This window comes from Procambarus clarkii, chromosome 6, assembly GCF_040958095.1.
Source record: "Procambarus clarkii isolate CNS0578487 chromosome 6, FALCON_Pclarkii_2.0, whole genome shotgun sequence".
NCBI classification, from domain to species: Eukaryota; Metazoa; Arthropoda; class Malacostraca; order Decapoda; family Cambaridae; genus Procambarus; species Procambarus clarkii.
In genome coordinates this window covers 29455537-29472886 of record NC_091155.1, presented here as the reverse complement: position 1 = coordinate 29472886, position 17350 = coordinate 29455537, and the positions used below count along the sequence as shown (strand labels likewise).

Sequence of the window (17350 nt, the reverse complement as noted above, 5' to 3'; positions counted from 1 at the left end):
ACACACACACACACACAGGAAGTAGTCCGTAACAGCTGTCTAACTCCCAGGTACCTATTTGCTGCTAGGTAACAGGAGCATCAGGGTGAAAGAAACTGCACATTTCGTTTCTCGCCGGCGCAGATAATCGAACCCCGGTCCACAGGATTACGTGTCCAACGTGCTGTCCATTTAGCCATCAGCGTCCCTATGTGTGTGTGTGTGTGTGTGTGTGTGTGTGTGTGTGTTCATCTTTATATATTTACAGATTCAGTTTTTTAAGCTGTCAATCATTTAATGCATTAACTCACCTCCATCTCTCCTTTCCCTCCTCCCCTCTTATTCTTGCCTGCTGCCTCTCCTTTCCCTCCCCTTCCCCGCCTTAGCCTGCTCCCCATGTCTTATTTTCTTCAATATTCTTATTTCCTTTTGTTATTTATTCTTTAAAGTTCAGGTTTCATCTCGAATTGTTATAAGAAGCTCCTCCACACACGGTGTTGATCATGATGAACACAGGGGGGGGGGGTGATTGATTGTTGTGGTGGGCCGGGTTAGGGGGGGGGGGCTGGGGCCAGGTGAGAGGGGGTGAGAGGGCTGGAGCCGGTTGGGTGTCGCGAGGAGTCTAGTGGAGGTGGGAATGGGGGGGGGGGGGGTGGAGGGGGGGCAGGTGGTGTCGATGCTACAGAGTCGTTCATCACCGCACCTGCCTCTGTCTGACGGATGCTGGCCTTTCATCACACACACACACACACCTCGCCTCGGTTGAGAGGCGGGACCAAAGAGCCAGAGCTCAACCCTCGCAAGCACAATTACGTGAGTATACACACACACACACGGGAAGGCTGCGGGAAATGCACCTTACGACACTGGAAGACAGAAGAGTAAGGGGAGACATGATCACTACCTACAAAATCCTCAGGGGAATTGACATGGTAGACAAGGATAAACTATTCAACACTGGTGGTACGCGAACAAGGGGACACAGGTGGAAACTGAGTACCCAAATGAGCCACAGAGACGTTAGAAGGAACTTTTTCAGTGTCAGAGTACTTAACAGATGGAATGCATTAGGCAGTGATGTGGTGGAGACTGACTCCATACACAGTTGCAAATGTAGATACGATAGAGCCCAATAGGCTCAGAAATCTGTACACCAGTTGATTTACAGTTGAGAGGCGGGACCAAAAAGCCAGAGCTCAACCCCCACAAGTACAATTTGGTGAGTACACACACACATACACATACATATACACGTGTGCAGGTGTACACATGACCTCATATATTACAACCATGTACTGCTACTCCAGCATGATAATAGATGTACTACATCACTCTGTAAGTAGGGCTAGATTACCATGATAATAGCTTTTTTGGTAATATATATTATACATTGTTATGACCCCAGGTAGCCTGAAAAACGAGTCTACCCTGTGAGAGTTATTCAGTAAACCAGACCTAACTGAGAGGTCAAAGAAAATATAGACATGTGACTATATATTAAATACTTGACGAGTTTAAATTAATGAAGAGTTTAAAAGCATGGGCAGTGAATATGTAAATAAATAACTTGACATGAGATGTCGAGAGTTGGCAAAATATAAGGCTCACTGCAGACGTCTTGACCTCACTCAAGCAACAGAAGTCGTGGGAGGAGGTTGCAATGTCTTTGTGTTCCTGGCAGTAAGGGAACAACCTAGTTCCGTGCTCCGTCAAGAGGAGGAACTAGTCAGGCGTTCGTGTATGAAGCCTGGGGACGACTTAGTGCTCGAGTCAGGAATGAGAGCGGCCTGGTCGAGCAGTTTAATAGCGATTTTGTAGGCGACAGGGATTGCCAATGTCGAAGACCGATAAATCCTGTGGTAAGCCTATTTAGCCAGTTGTTAGTAATTGTCTGTGATGGATCGTGTGCCCAAAGATCATGGCAAGTGTTTATGAATACATTAGGCATATTTTATTAAGGCAGTAAGCTTAAATAAGAGAGTAAAGATGAGGCGACTACCTGGAGGGTGGAGTGACGTATCCACCCTCTTCGAGCGCCCATGGGTGACTGAGGTAGACAGCCAGCCTCACAGTCGAAGGGCCGCCCAGCGAGGGCGGAGCATGGATTCGCCCAGGACGGGGGAGTCCTCCTCGCGACGTGCGAGAGTTTAAAGAGATGTCGAGTGAAGATACTTTGTGTGAATATATTTAGTTATACTTCAGTAGCGAAACATTTTTATTGGCATGTCAATGGGTTTGTGTGGGGAAGGAGTTGATGGGAGAACTTCGAGGCCAGGGAAGAAGTTAGTGGATGGAACTTCAACGCTGTAGAAGTGAATGCTGAACTCTGTGGACGAGCAGAGCCCCCATAGTGAGGAGCTGGAACTCAAGCTGTGTGAAGCAACAGTGGAGTTGCACGTGTCCCTGGAATCAGTGGTGGGGCATCATTGGTGTTCGAGGAAAACTTCATTGTGTAGCAGTCTGGGAGGGCTGTAGAAGACCTTTGTTGACAATTCTGGGAGAACCTAGAGATGTACAGGGTAGTGAGCCTCAAGATGCAGAGTGGAGGTTCATGGTGACTACTTATAATGTATTATGAGAGTGCTTGAATGTCATGTGTGTAAGACGCAGTGGAAGGTGAGAGACTGACCATTTTTGTGTTGAGGAATATTTATGCAGATGTTTCTAGTGTCTCAGCCACAGGCAGAGCTTTATATACTTTCAAGATTTATTGTGTAATGGTGACGTTTCTAGTGTTACAGTCATAGGCTGAGTTTTATATATATATATATATATATATATATATATATATATATATATATATATATATATATATAAAACTCAGCCTAGGACTGTAACACTAGAAACGTCACCATTACACAATAAATCTTGAAAGTATATAAAGCTCTGCCTGTGGCTGAGAGGCTCACTGCAAATCATAAGAGTTAACCCCACTTGGTGTGAGAGTAATAAGTGGCAAGCCAGAAGTTGGGCAACCACTTGATATAGACGGCTGGTGAAGCCAGCTTATGCTATTGGATTACAAACAGGTTGTAGTAGCTTGGGGTATCTTACGTTAATGCTTTAATATCTTTTATGTAGTGTACTGTACATGTTCTTTGTTTATTAAGTGTGTATAATTAACAGGTGTTTGCCCTTGTCCTGGTAAGGCTTCCCAGAAGGCAGAAAAGAGAGAGACAGAGGGAAAGGATTACAGCAGTGGACAGGGTGGTAGAGAATATTAATCCATAAAAGGAGGATTGGGGAGATCATTCCTAACAGGGAGTGAGTGGGGAGTCACGGTGGCTCAAGTAGGGTCTGTGCACAGGACAACGAGGCCAGTGTTGGAGCCACTTCCCCTAGATATGTGACGCTGAACCCCTCTCCAAGATCAAGAGGCGTACAGGGTGATCTCCTGAGAAAACTACAAGCACTCTAGAGTTCATTGTTGGTCGACAGGCGGTAGCGAGAGTGTGGCTGCCGAGGTTGGTTGTTTGTTCCAGCAGAGAGTGGTTAGGGGATGTTGTCTACCTGTATGCGAGTATGCGAGCAACAGTCTGGTGAAGTAACCACAGCTCTTTGGAGGTTTAAGCTCCATAAGCCCCATATATATATATATATATATATATATATATATATATATATATATATATATATATATATATGCAACAATGATCACAAAAACACTGATCCAAGTATGCAGAATAACCACATGTGAAAAATAGAAAATGCTTAACGCGTTTTCGGCTAATTCGCCTTCATCAGAGCAAGGTAGAATCAATTGATTCTACCTTGCTCTGATGAAGGCGAATTAGCCGAAAACGCGTTAAGCATTTTCTATTTTTCACATGTGGTTATTCTGCATATATATATATATATATATATATATATATATATATATATAATATATATATATATGTCGTACCTAGTAGCCAGAACGCACTTCTCGGCCTACTATGCAAGGCCCGATTTGCCTAATAAGCCAAGTTTTCCTGAATTAATATATTTTCTCTAATTTTTTTCTTATGAAATGATAAAGCTACCCATTTCATTATGCATGAGGTCAATTTTTTTTATTGGAGTTAAAATTAACGTAGATATATGACCGAACCTAACCAACCCTACCTAACCTATCTTTATAGGTTAGGTTAGGTTAGGTAGCCGAAAAAGTTAGGTTAGGTTAGGTTAGGTAGGTTAGGTAGTCGAAAAACAATTAATTCATGAAAACTTGGCTTATTAGGCAAATTGGGCCTTGCATAGTAGGCTGAGAAGTGCGTTCTGGCTACTAGGTACGACATATATATATACATTATATATATATATATATATATATATATATATATATATATATATATATATATAAACTGAAAACTGACACCCCAGAAGTGACTCGAACCCATACTGCCAGGAGCAATGCAACTGGTATGTACAGGACGCCTTAATCCACTTGACCATCACGACCGGACATAAGGAGGTGATAGCCGAAGCTATTTGAACCACCCCCCCCCGCCGGCACCCGGATGGTAATCTTGGGCATAGCATTTTATCAAATCACCTAATTCTTTGGGGCACACGTGAGGAACACAAATGCGAACAAGCCTGAATGGTTATGTCCGGTCGTGATGGTCAAGTGAATTAAGGCGTCCTGTACATACCAGTTGCGTTGCTCCTGGCAGTATGGGTTCGATGTTAAATGTTCATCAACATTTATAAATGGAAATACTTACCACATGGCTCACAACTGATTACGTTCGAATTTTTCTTGATCTGTACTTGGCTTTTGTCCCGTGTTCGAACCGCTCCTCTCTAAATACTTGTCTCGTGCTGCAACTACACACAATTATCAACAGAAGGGAAGCTCATAACCTATCCTAGACCTTACTATGCACACATTATAATCCGCATGAATATTAATGTTAAAAAAAGTAAGTTTGCTTTTCACAATACAATAACATTGACTAATGCAACTTTGGGGTCGGCCACGTCTTGGGCGAGCATAGGCTGATGATAAATGTAATTGACATTATCCAATTTCACGATCATCATTATCTGCTATGAAATTAGATTAGATTCATTTATGTTTACAAATTCCTCTGAATTCTTTATATGGGATTTAGGGAATATTGATCCCAAAATGTGTGACTGTAAGCTACTTATCCATTTAGTAAATACAAATGGAGCCCCCTAGGGGAAATATTGGGACGTAAGGTAGTATTGACTGTGTGTTTTAGGTAATCAATAAGACCATGGTAGGCTAGAATTAATGTCCTTAGAATCTAGAATTAATGTCTTGCAGAAATGTTCCAAGAGTTACTTGCATTTTTGTGACTACCAATATTTCTAACTTGCATACGTTGCTGCTGAGCTCAATATGAGTGGATTGTTATTCTATTGTTGATGGTGTTAGTGTCTGGCAGCAATTGTCCTGCTTGGGCTGCCACATGGGCTCCCCGTGGCGCCTTCTTTTGACAGTTATTTACTTCTGCTTGAAATGTGTTCTTTGGACATGTTTAGAGTTTGGACATGTAGTCTAGATATGTAGTTGCGTCAGGCAAAGACTTTGCCTCTCCGTCAGGCAAAGACACAGTCATCAATGTTAACATTGATGAATGAACATATTGTTCATTCATCAATGTTAACATACCGTTCATTCAAAATAGGAATTTTCTCAAGTATAAAATAATATTATTATATATTAGCATTTTGGCGTAGGTTAGGCTCTGTGTTTAGGTTCCATGGACTATTATCTGTGTTCTTAGTATGTGGGTGAAGCTTTTACCGAGTTGCGACTCGAACAGAGGTCGTCAGGGAAACAATATTCGAGAGAGCTTCGAATGTCATCAGTTGTGTGTTGTGTACAAAGCTATTTTCACCCATAAAAAATTTGAGGTTGGCGGCCTGCATGGAATATACATTTGGCGGAGCGATACACAGCCAAACTCTCTCCACTGAGACATTGAGACCCAACCTAGCAATTCAAATTCATGTTTGTTCATAATAATGTTTGAGAAGTTCGATTCGTTATTTTTTTTCGAGCATATTGGCAGAGAAGTATGATTATCTGGCATATTTACTATAGTGTTTAGTATTGTCTAACCTGGTAACCTGTTGGGTCCATTCTGAGCACAAGCAAACACTGAAGAGTTGCATTGTTAGATTACATAATTTTGTGATTGGTGATGACACGACGTTCGTTACAGTACTCTTGTTCACATTGAAGAGATCCAATTTAAAGTATGGTCGGTTAGAAAACCAGATCTTTAGATATTGTCATATTTGTTTAAAGCAAAGCTGGGTAGAAGTCAAATTTATTGTTGGGAGTGGAAGAGGAAGTCACGCTGCGCCTTCCTCTTCTTGGTGGCAACCCAAGCACTCAAGTTGTTAAGCCTCGCTAATGCCAGCAGGTAGGTCCATGATTTTTTTTTTTTTGGAGGGGGTGGTTTGGGGGGAAGGAGGGGAGTGGAGTGGAGAAAATGGAGAGGTACAGTCGAAGGGAAAATATACGAAATTGGAAATATAGTATATATGAGTTATAATAAGAAGCGGGCTGTCCGCCTTGCTGACACGATAGGTGTGTTTGGTAGCAAAGCTAAGCTTGCTTGCTTTTGTCAGGGAGCTGTGAGTACAACACTCCTCACACACATATACGCTCATATTCACATATATACTTGTATGTCTAAGCGGGGAGGAGGGGCGGCAAGGCGGGGGAAGAGGTGGGGCAAGGCGGGGGAAGAGGAGGGGCGGCAAGGCGGGGGAAGAGGAGGGGCGGCAAGGCGGGGGAAGAGGTGGGGCAAGGCGGGGGAAGAGGAGGGGCGGCCAGGCGAGGGAGGGGCGGCGGCCAGGCGGGGAGGGGCGGCGGCCAGGTGAGAGGTGATGGAGTGGCAAGTGGTGTCGGCGGTGCAGTATTAACGCAGCCTCCCACCAGGGGCCTGACCTAGCTCATCCCCCGCCCGACCTGACCATCCCTGGTGCTGGCGGTCTACCTGCAGGTCGTCATCAAGGAACACTGTAACCATCCAGGTGGCAGGTCGTCAAGGAACAATGAAACACATGTGTCTGTAAAAAACCTTCTCTATTTACATTGTTTACTTACAGTACAGGTAAATACAATACAGGATGGCAACACCTAAACCTTCCAGGCTGCTACCTGTCTGTGTGATGGCCGCCCAGGTACCCACGTACCCAGGTACCCACGTACCCAGGTACCCACGTACCCACGTACACACGTACCCAGGTACCCAGGTACACAGGTACCCAGGTACACAGGTACACAGAGGCAAAGAGAGGTACACTGGCGGGAGGCATCACACAGAGCGAGCGGTCTCTCACACACAATAAGTACATGTGTTAAGGAACTGAAAGCCAAAACGGTACCGATGATTGATGAGTATTAACAAAAAGTCGAACCAAAGAATGATGAATGCGCGGCAGGTACAGCTACTATATATAAATATGTACCTATGTATATATTTACAAATTACAGCTATATGTATATACATTTATGTATATTAATTATTGTTGTGTGTGGTGGGAGAAGCGCAAGTATGATATGGTTGAGTGGCAGCGAGGCGTCGCACCTGCCTGCCTGCCCTACACGCTAACACACACACACACACACACACACACACACACACACACACACACACACACACACACACATACACAAACACCAAAAAACGTGGTGAGCGGTGACACCTGCCGCTGGTGGTCACCTCAACTAAATATTCTGGTGATGAACACTTGGTAAACAATACCAACAACAACATTAAACTACTGGACGAGACTTGTTGACGTGAAGTCTAGCAGGGGCCCCATAAGTCCCTGGAGGGCCCACAAGTCCCTGGAAGGGCCCACAAACTCTCTGGAAGGGCCATAAGCTTCCTGGACGGTCCACAAACTTTTAGGATGACTTACAACGTGTCTGAACATGCATGAAAAGTCACCGGAGGTACAAATAGCTTTCGGAGTACCAACAAGCTCTTTGTAGGAGGTGAACATTCTTCAGAGGGGCCCCCAGAGGGACTCCCTCACTAACCAAAAGCCTCCAGTCGGACCCAAAGCTCCTTAGTGTTCAAAATGTATTTGAATGGTTGACCTGGTTTTCGGATTGTCCGCAAGCTTACCTCAAAGACCCGTACTTTATTTTTGTTTAAAGTACTTTCCCCACAGGTCTCACAAGCGCTCTGAAGTGCTTATATGAACCTTGGAGCGAGGGAGAGTGTCACTGTCACGAGACCAGCTTCACTGTCCGTCACAGCACGCCCCCCCCCTCCCACGCTCATGTCACCATTCAGTATAAGCTGGTAATAATTCATTATATGGCGAGTGTGTTTCCCTGATACTCCTACCTTGCCAGCTTCCTGACCTTCCCTGATACTCCTACCTTGCCAGCTTCCTGACCTTCCCTGATACTCCTACCTTGCCAGCTTCCTGACCTTCCCTGATACTCCTACCTTGCCAGCTTCCTGACCTTCCCTGATACTCCTACCTTGCCAGGTCCCTGACCTTCCCTGATACTCCTACCTTGCCAGGTCCCTGACCTTCCCTGATACTCCTACCTTGCCAGGTCCCTGACCTTCCCTGATACTCCTACCTTGCCAGCTCCCTGACCTCGCCTAAATGTATCTGTGCTTATGAGTTACGCAATGTTAGGCTATACCACAAGCCCACAACTATACTCTTGGACATACACACCTGCTGTTGGACACACACACACCTGTTGGACATACACACAAACAGATTATATCAGCAGAAACATATTTTTACAAGAAAATATTACAAGACAGCACATCAGATAGACATATTTGATTCATTCCGTCTCCACACGTGAACTGTGGAGGAGGAGACAGGTCACCAGACTTGCCTTGTGCTTCGGGTCCGTACAACGGCAGTAATGTTGGTGTTACACAGTGGTGTCCTGCCTTACACTGTAACAGTGGAGGTGGTGATTGGTGGTGGTGATGATGGTGAATGGTGGCGGGTGGTAGTGACTGGTGGTGATGTAATTGATGGTAGTGATAGTAGTTAGGATTGTGATGAATGGGGTTGTTTTAATGATGCTGTAGGTAGTTGATGTTGGTTGATAATTGGTTTTGGTTGTGATGGTTGTGATGACGTGAAATGGTGATGGTAGTGATTATAAAATGATACGGTAGTGATGGTGACCATGGATGGGATGGTTGACCTTTGACCTGAGTTACACATGCTGATACGTATTATTCACCTGAATCAGACACTAGGTGACTGCTTGCGGGGACCCCCCCCCCCCCATCCAATCGCGGTCCCCCCCCCCCTCCCCTCTCGCGCTTCCTCCTGCCCAACCACCCTGGACATTCAGCTACCTTGATGTGCTGTTACTTCCAGAACTACCAGAGAGGACTCCATAGTGTGGCGTGTAAGACAATGGACCTGACAGAGACCTTTCACTCTCATCACCCGTCTAGCATTTGGCCTGCTACTGTTTAAAGCATATTGACCTGAAGTTACCTGAGGGCCACTAGCACTCTTGTGGCCTCGACGAGGACAGGAAGCCGGCGGCTTATCAAAATTCACCCATCTCCTGACTCCCGAGTTCAAAGTTTGAATTATGATTCGCCAATTGTGTTAATTTCTTAAATTTGTGGAATATTGCATTGTTTCTGGTTTAGAAGTGCGTGTTAATAACGTTAGGATGTAGCTCTATTAAAGTTAATCAAATAATTCTTTATAAAAAGTTTCTTTGGATTCATAACTTAATGATACTTGAGTAATAGTTCAGTAATGGGTGGGAGAAGTTGAGCTCTTGAACACTGGTTCATCCAGTCTTGTAGCAGAGCTTAGTCAACACGTGAGTGGCCCTGGTGGACCTCAGGTTAGTTGACGGGTGTGCTGGTCCCGTCTATGTTGCTCTGTCGTCTGTCCCTCTGTGTCTATAGCTCTGTCTCACTGCCCTAACCCCCTTCCTCTGTCTGTCTGTTAAGAGTCATTGATCACTGACAATTTGCTAAGTTTGTAACAATTCTAATGAGCTAAATACATACGTAAACCTAATCTCTAAAAACCTTCTCCCCAGTAAACCTTTATTAGTGTAAACCTACCATTTTCTTTTTAACTTATTTTCTTAAAATCAACTGACTTAATCGTTCTCTAAACCGTCTGTATAATTTGGATATGAGTGACAGAGAAATGTGTCTGGGAGGTTAGACAGGCAGCAGAGAGTGTCTTGGCTATGCAAGTGGCATCATTGACCTCAAGCAACTATTAACACGTTTAGAACTGAAAAAGCCCGGCGGTGATAGGTTCCGCGTGCATTGGTTCACTAGTTAACACAATCTGACATAACTCAGGTCATTTAGGTCCGAGTTGAGTGATGAGGGGGTGAGGTCATGTGTTAAACAGTTGACATAATGAGTATTTTTAACTTAATGATTGCCTTTGTGCTCTTGAAGTACACTCACAATTGAGGCCAGCGTGTCTTAACGATCAATTTTCGTTCTTATGGCTATACACTTGCAGCATGGAATACAGTGTGGTACATGGTTCCTCATAATTCACATTTGTAACTTGGTTCATTACACGGTACAGATACACTGTACATCTGTACCTCATAAGATAAAGGAGATACATACGGTATACTTGTAACTCATAAAATATAGTCTTGTGACTCACAAGGTACACTGTGTGACTCACAAGGTACATTGTATGACTCACAAGGTACACTGTGTGACTCACAAGGTACACTGTACGACTCACAAGGTACACTGTACGACTCACAAGGTACACTGTGTGACTCACAAGGTACATTGTATGACTCACAAGGTACACTGTGTGACTCACAAGGTACACTGTACGACTCACAAGGTACACTGTGTGACTCACAAGGTACACTGTACGACTTACAAGGTACACTATGTAACTCACAAGGTACACTATGTGACTCACAAGGTACACTATGTGACTCACAAGGTACACTATGTAACTCACAAGGTACACTATGTAACTCACAAGGTACACTATGTAACTCACAAGGTACACTATGTAACTCACAAGGTACACTGTATGACTCACAAGGTACACTGTGTAACTCACAAGGTACACTGTGTTACTCACAAGGTACACTGTGTTACTCACAAGGTACACTGTGTTACTCACAAGGTACACTATGTAACTCACAAGGTACACTGTGTTACTCACAAGGTACACTATGTAACTCACAAGGTACACTATGTAACTCACAAGGTACACTGTGTAACTCACAAGGTACACTGTGTTACTCACAAGGTACACTATGTAACTCACAAGGTACACTGTGTGACTCACAAGGTACACTGTACGACTCACAAGGTACACTGTATGACTCACAAGGTACACTGTACGACTCACAAGGTACACTGTATGACTCACAAGGTACACTGTGTGACTCACAAGGTACACTGTGTGACTCACAAGGTACACTGTACGACTCACAAGGTACACTGTGTGACTCACAAGGTACACTGTACGACTTACAAGGTACAGTGTAACTCACAAGGTACACTATGTGACTCACAAGGTACACTATGTGATTCACAAGGTACACTGTACAACTCACAAGGTACACTGTACGACTCACAAGGTACACTGTATGACTTACAAGGTACACTATGTAACTCACAAGGTACACTATGTGACTCACAAGGTACACTATGTGACTCACAAGGTACACTATGTAACTCACAAGGTACACTATGTAACTCACAAGGTACACTATGTAACTCACAAGGTACACTATGTAACTCACAAGGTACACTGTATGACTCACAAGGTACACTGTGTAACTCACAAGGTACACTGTGTGACTCACAAGGTACACTGTGTTACTCACAAGGTACACTGTGTTACTCACAAGGTACACTATGTAACTCACAAGGTACACTGTGTTACTCACAAGGTACACTATGTAACTCACAAGGTACACTATGTAACTCACAAGGTACACTGTGTAACTCACAAGGTACACTGTGTTACTCACAAGGTACACTATGTAACTCACAAGGTACACTGTGTGACTCACAAGGTACACTGTACGACTCACAAGGTACACTGTATGACTCACAAGGTACACTGTACGACTCACAAGGTACACTGTATGACTCACAAGGTACACTGTGTGACTCTCAAGGTACACTGTGTGACTCACAAGGTACACTGTACGACTCACAAGGTACACTGTGTGACTCACAAGGTACACTGTACGACTTACAAGGTACAGTGTAACTCACAAGGTACACTATGTGACTCACAAGGTACACTATGTGATTCACAAGGTACACTGTACAACTCACAAGGTACACTGTACGACTCACAAGGTACACTGTATGACTCACAAGGTACACTGTGTGACTCACAAGGTACACTGTACAACTCACAAGGTACACTGTGTGACTCACAAGGTACACTGTACAACTCACAAGGTACACTGTGTGACTCACAAGGTACACTGTACGACTCACAAGGTACACTGTACAACTCACAAGGTACACTGTACAACTCACAAGGTACACTGTGTGACTCACAAGGTACACTGTGTTACTCACAAGGTACACTGTACGACTCACAAGGTACACTGTACGACTCACAAGGTACACTGTACGACTCACAAGGTACACTGTACGACTCACAAGGTACACTGTACGACTCACAAGGTACAAGATGCAAACAAACAAACACTGAATCACACCTTCGCTTCGCTTGAATACCCAAACAACCTCGTTTAACCCTAAGAGCGGCAATTAATCACTTATTCCCTGCCTGGGTTGATCATATTAATATCTTAAATTAATATCATCTTTCATCTTCACTATCAACACAAAAGAGTTTGTGCGGCGTAGTTTGAACTGATTTGTCGTTACATGTTCTTCCCCACCACGTGCACCAGCTGTGAGCTCACAAGCCAGCTGTGAGTCCAAGAACTGGCGGCGAGTCCGTGTGCCAGCTGCAAGTCCATGTCTTATATTGCTAATTTGCATTCCCTTTGTAGGTGCGCGTTTGCCACCTGTGGATGCGCGTTGTTGCAGGTGGTATCATCCCGAAGTCACGCATGGCGTCACACGAACCAGCTGCCCTACAACCATCATTGAGTTACCTCCTTCCTGTATTCCTTCTCTTGTATTGCGTCTTAAAGATTCTCTGCAAATTCTTCTGTATGGCAGAGTTGCAAGACCTCTGTTTGAGCTGGTGTGGGGACTCGCCTCGCACGCTGGGGTCCGTGGCGGCAGTGGGGACACGCAGGACACCCCTGCCTGGAACTCCATGGACTTCCCTGGGCACGGAGGGACACGATGGGTGTCCTCGAAGTCGACCTGGGCACGGAGGGACACGACGAGTGTCCTCGAAGTTGACCTGGGCACGGAGGGACACGACGAGTGTCCTCGAAGTCGACCTGGGCACGGAGGGACACAATGAGTGTCCTCGAAGTCGACCTGGGCACGGAGGGACACAATGAGTGTCCTCGAAGTCGACCTGGGCACGGAGGGACACAATGAGTGTCCTCGAAGTCGACCTGGGCACGGAGGGACACAATGAGTGTCCTCGAAGTCGACCTGGGCACAGTAGATACCTTCGGGGTCAACCTGGGTATGGAGGAATATGATGTTCATCCTCTTTGTCATTGTAGCCTCTGAGGAACACGGAGGCCTTCCCGGGGGATAGCCTAGATGGAGAGGACACTGAGGAGGACGTAGTTTATCCCAGAGCTGAGAGAGACGGCTCAGTGGTCCTCGGGGCGTGAGCAGAGGAAGCGAGCTAACTCAGCGTCCAGCTGTTGGCTGAAAGACAAACAGAAAAACAAAATTGTTAAAGTTAAACACTCGATACAACAGTCATAAGGAAAACACGGAAGGAGCACAATGGTGACAGCAAGAGAGAACTGACTCAAGAGTATTGTTAGTGGCATCAAAGGTTTTGGTGTTGGTTCGTGGTTTGGAAGGTGTGCAGGGAGTCAACACACACACACACACACACACACACACACACACACACACACACACACACACACACACACACACACACACACACACACACACACACACACACCAGCAACATTGTCAGCTCACCACCAAACACTGCCACCCACTATTATATACTATAATTTGACATGTATGTAAATGTCTTTGAAGTAATACATAATATATGATTATTATGATGATAATATTGGGGCTGTGAAAAGAGCTCTGGTGATCAAGTGCTGTGTGAGGCGTAGTGTGGGAGTGACATTGGGTCTTTAGCTTGATATTAAAAGTAAGCTACATTTAGCTGTAAGAACGTCTGAAGAAGCAAGAGATGCGGCGGTCTGCAGGAGAGTTCTGCGAGACGGGAGAAGGCTCGCATCTCCCGTGTTCGACCCCATCACATTCCTGGAAACAACATTTAAATATTCGACATTCTGGGGGTGCAACCCTTTCCTACATTTCAAAAGCAGCGTCCTTTTAGCTGGCCAATCTACAGACCTTTGGAAGGGTGATCTGATGGTGTACTCTGATGCTCCTGACACTATGACATGACCCGCTTGTGTTTGAAAATGCTTGCTTAGCCAGCAATGTGCGGCAGGTCACAGACCTCATCAGTCATCAGAACGATAAATGATTTGCTTGGTAAGGTGATCATGATCCATCAATACGCTAAATCCGGCGAGGCGGACCTAACGAGCATAACAGTGACCTCGGTGAAGGACACTGCTGCAGCTGGAGGAAGACTGCCACAACTGAAGCAGAGAGAGCCCGAATATGGACGTAATTTTAAAATGAAAAAAAAAAATGAATATAAATTTGGGATTTTTTTTCAATACCAGTAAGTTAAGGGTCCTCTGATAGGTTAGGTGGGCAGGAAATTCTCATAAAGTTTCAAAACGTTATGAAAAACGTTAATGGAAAGAATCCTCTTCTAAGCTTGCCGAGTAAGCCGGAAGACTCAAACAAAAAACGGAACAGTACGTCACTTTTGTGAGTCGATTTCATTTCAAATTTCGTCCAAATTTGGCCATAGCGCCGCGCATACCTGCGAAAAGTGACGTTATTTTTAAGAGGACGGGTTGTTCCACCCACAACAGTATATACATAATTTACTCCCCAGGGCCCAGATTCACGAAGCAGTTACACAAGCACTTACGAACCTGTACATTTTTTCTCAATCTTTTGCGGCTTTGTTTACATTTATTAAACAGTTAATGAGCCCCGAAGCCCCAGGAGGCTGTTTATAACAATAACAACAGTTGATTGGGAAGTTTTCATGTTTGTGAACTGTTTAATAAATGTAACCAAAGCCGTCAAAGATTGAGGAAAGATGTATACGTTCTTAAGTACTTGCGTAACTGTTTCGTGAAGCTGGTCCCAGGACACTCACGTTGCCAACTTAGAATCGCTATATCTTTACGAGTAGAGTCCGTAAGCTCTATAAACCAATGGTTATTTGTGCCAGTTCTCGGCGTAGTTCAAGAGGCCAACTTGTCTAAGATCCCAAAGTTTGTCAACAATACACGCCTAGCATATTTCTCTACGAAATTAAACTCTTCGGTGCATCTCTTTATATTCACTGAAAAAGAGGGACGGTAAAATCCGAGGTATTGGTAGTCCCCGCCTTGTAAACAGAGTAGTACCCGTAGTACTACGGGTCAGTAGTACGTAGTAATACTACGTAGTCAGTAGTACCCGCATGGAGGGCGTCACGATGTTTCCAGCAGACCACCTCTAAGGTCTCATTTACCTGAGGGCCACTAACACTAGTAGCCTCGACGAGGACAGGAAGCCGGCGGCTTGTTGACTGTCCCCCCCAATATGCCTTGATAAATGCCTCGCATCAGCGAAGAAACAGCCCATGCGGCACCAACCTTTATTAAAAGACTTCCCTGAAAGTAATACAAGATTAAAACCAAAGTTTTTACAAGTAGAACACGTTTTTGGTGACGAGGTATTGAGAGCAGTGAGCACCAACCTTTATTAAAAGACTTCCCTGAAAGTAATACAAGATTAAAACCAAAGTTTTTACAAGTAGAACACGTTTTTGGTGACGAGGTATTGAGAGCAGTGAGAGAATAAATGTTAGTCTCCTCTCCATCGTTTTACCTGGATGCAACAAGGATTCGACAAGGTTGTTTGGTAAATATAAAATTAGTTATACAGAGGGCGTCCATTAGGGAAACCCTATGGTTCATTCTTCTTCTGAATAGCCATGAGAATTGTGGGTAGAGTGAGCAGGGAATGTGGTCTGTGGTTCCTGGAGTGGCACTCTGGCAGGTAAAGGAGAAGCCCTGCTAGAAGACTTCCACCTGGGGAAGCATCATGAGGAGGAGTCTCGACTCAACCTGTACAAGTTTGAAATAATTTAATCAAACCAAGTAAGATGCACTTTACCAGGAGCCTCAACCATCTAACATAACAACAACAATCACCTAGAGAAACATTGGGTTCCAGTGCCATTGATGCAATCCTCATTGGAAGACTGAATGACCAAATGAATATAGAACCAAGAATAAGGGCTGTGGACGCCCACGATGTTTTGCACTTTACCACAAGGTGCGTGGCCTTGGTGATCAAACCACTAAACCATTCACTGTAAAAGACTGCTCGTCGGCCTAACCAATGCTTCCAGTTAAGACTTGGTCGTGTTGATATTACAAGGTAATACCGATGGTGTTCCCTGTATTCTTGCTATCGTCCACTACTGCTGTGAATTACAGGAGAAGATCCTGTCAAATCATTTACATTCTGTTAAGATTCATAACTCGAAGTTCATTAAATGAGGCAGTCAATGGGATTCTCTTATGCAGCCTCTTCACCCCAAATGATTTCAAATTGGGAGATTCCCAAAGTGGAGAGTATCGTCTTAAGATTGTTTAAGACCGTTTCTAAGATAGAACTTGCCTCATAGCTTAGCGCCCCCTCATGCTTGGGATTTCCGATTGTATGTCTTAAATTCTTTGTGGTGCATCCACCTTGAACTAAGGTCACATCTGTCGTAAATCTGAAGGGAAAGGATAAAAGACGTCACTAAGTCATCCACAACATTACCAGAAATTTGGGTCTGGCTCGCTGCCCAACATACGGGACATCCCACAATATTGGGTCTGGCTCGCTGCCCAACATACGGGACATCCCACAATATTGGGTCTGGCTCGCTGCCCAACATACAGGACATCCCACAATATTGGGTCTGGCTCGCTGCCCAACATACAGGACATCCCACAATATTGGGTCTGGCTCGCTGCCCAACATACAGGACATCCCACAATATTGGGTCTGGCTCGCTGCCCAACATACGGGACATCCCACAATATTGGGTCCGGCTCGCTGCCCAACATACAGGACATCCCACAATATTGGGTCCGGCTCGCTGCCCAACATACGGGACATCCCACAATATTGGGTCTGGCTCGCTGCCC

The 17350-nt window shown here is 44.7% G+C and overlaps 1 protein-coding gene across 1 annotated transcript in view; it reads right to left on the bottom strand.

Moving 5' to 3' along the window:
* Positions 1-11778: 11778 nt before the first annotated feature.
* The window catches only part of LOC123753836 (carbonic anhydrase-related protein 10), a 72802-nt gene continuing 67230 nt past the window's right edge, over positions 11779-17350 (bottom strand). The window contains exon 10 of the mRNA XM_069311158.1: positions 11779-13742. Within this exon, the coding sequence (XP_069167259.1) occupies positions 13685-13742 (58 nt within the window). The 3' untranslated portion in view covers positions 11779-13684. The remainder of the gene's footprint in view (positions 13743-17350) is intronic.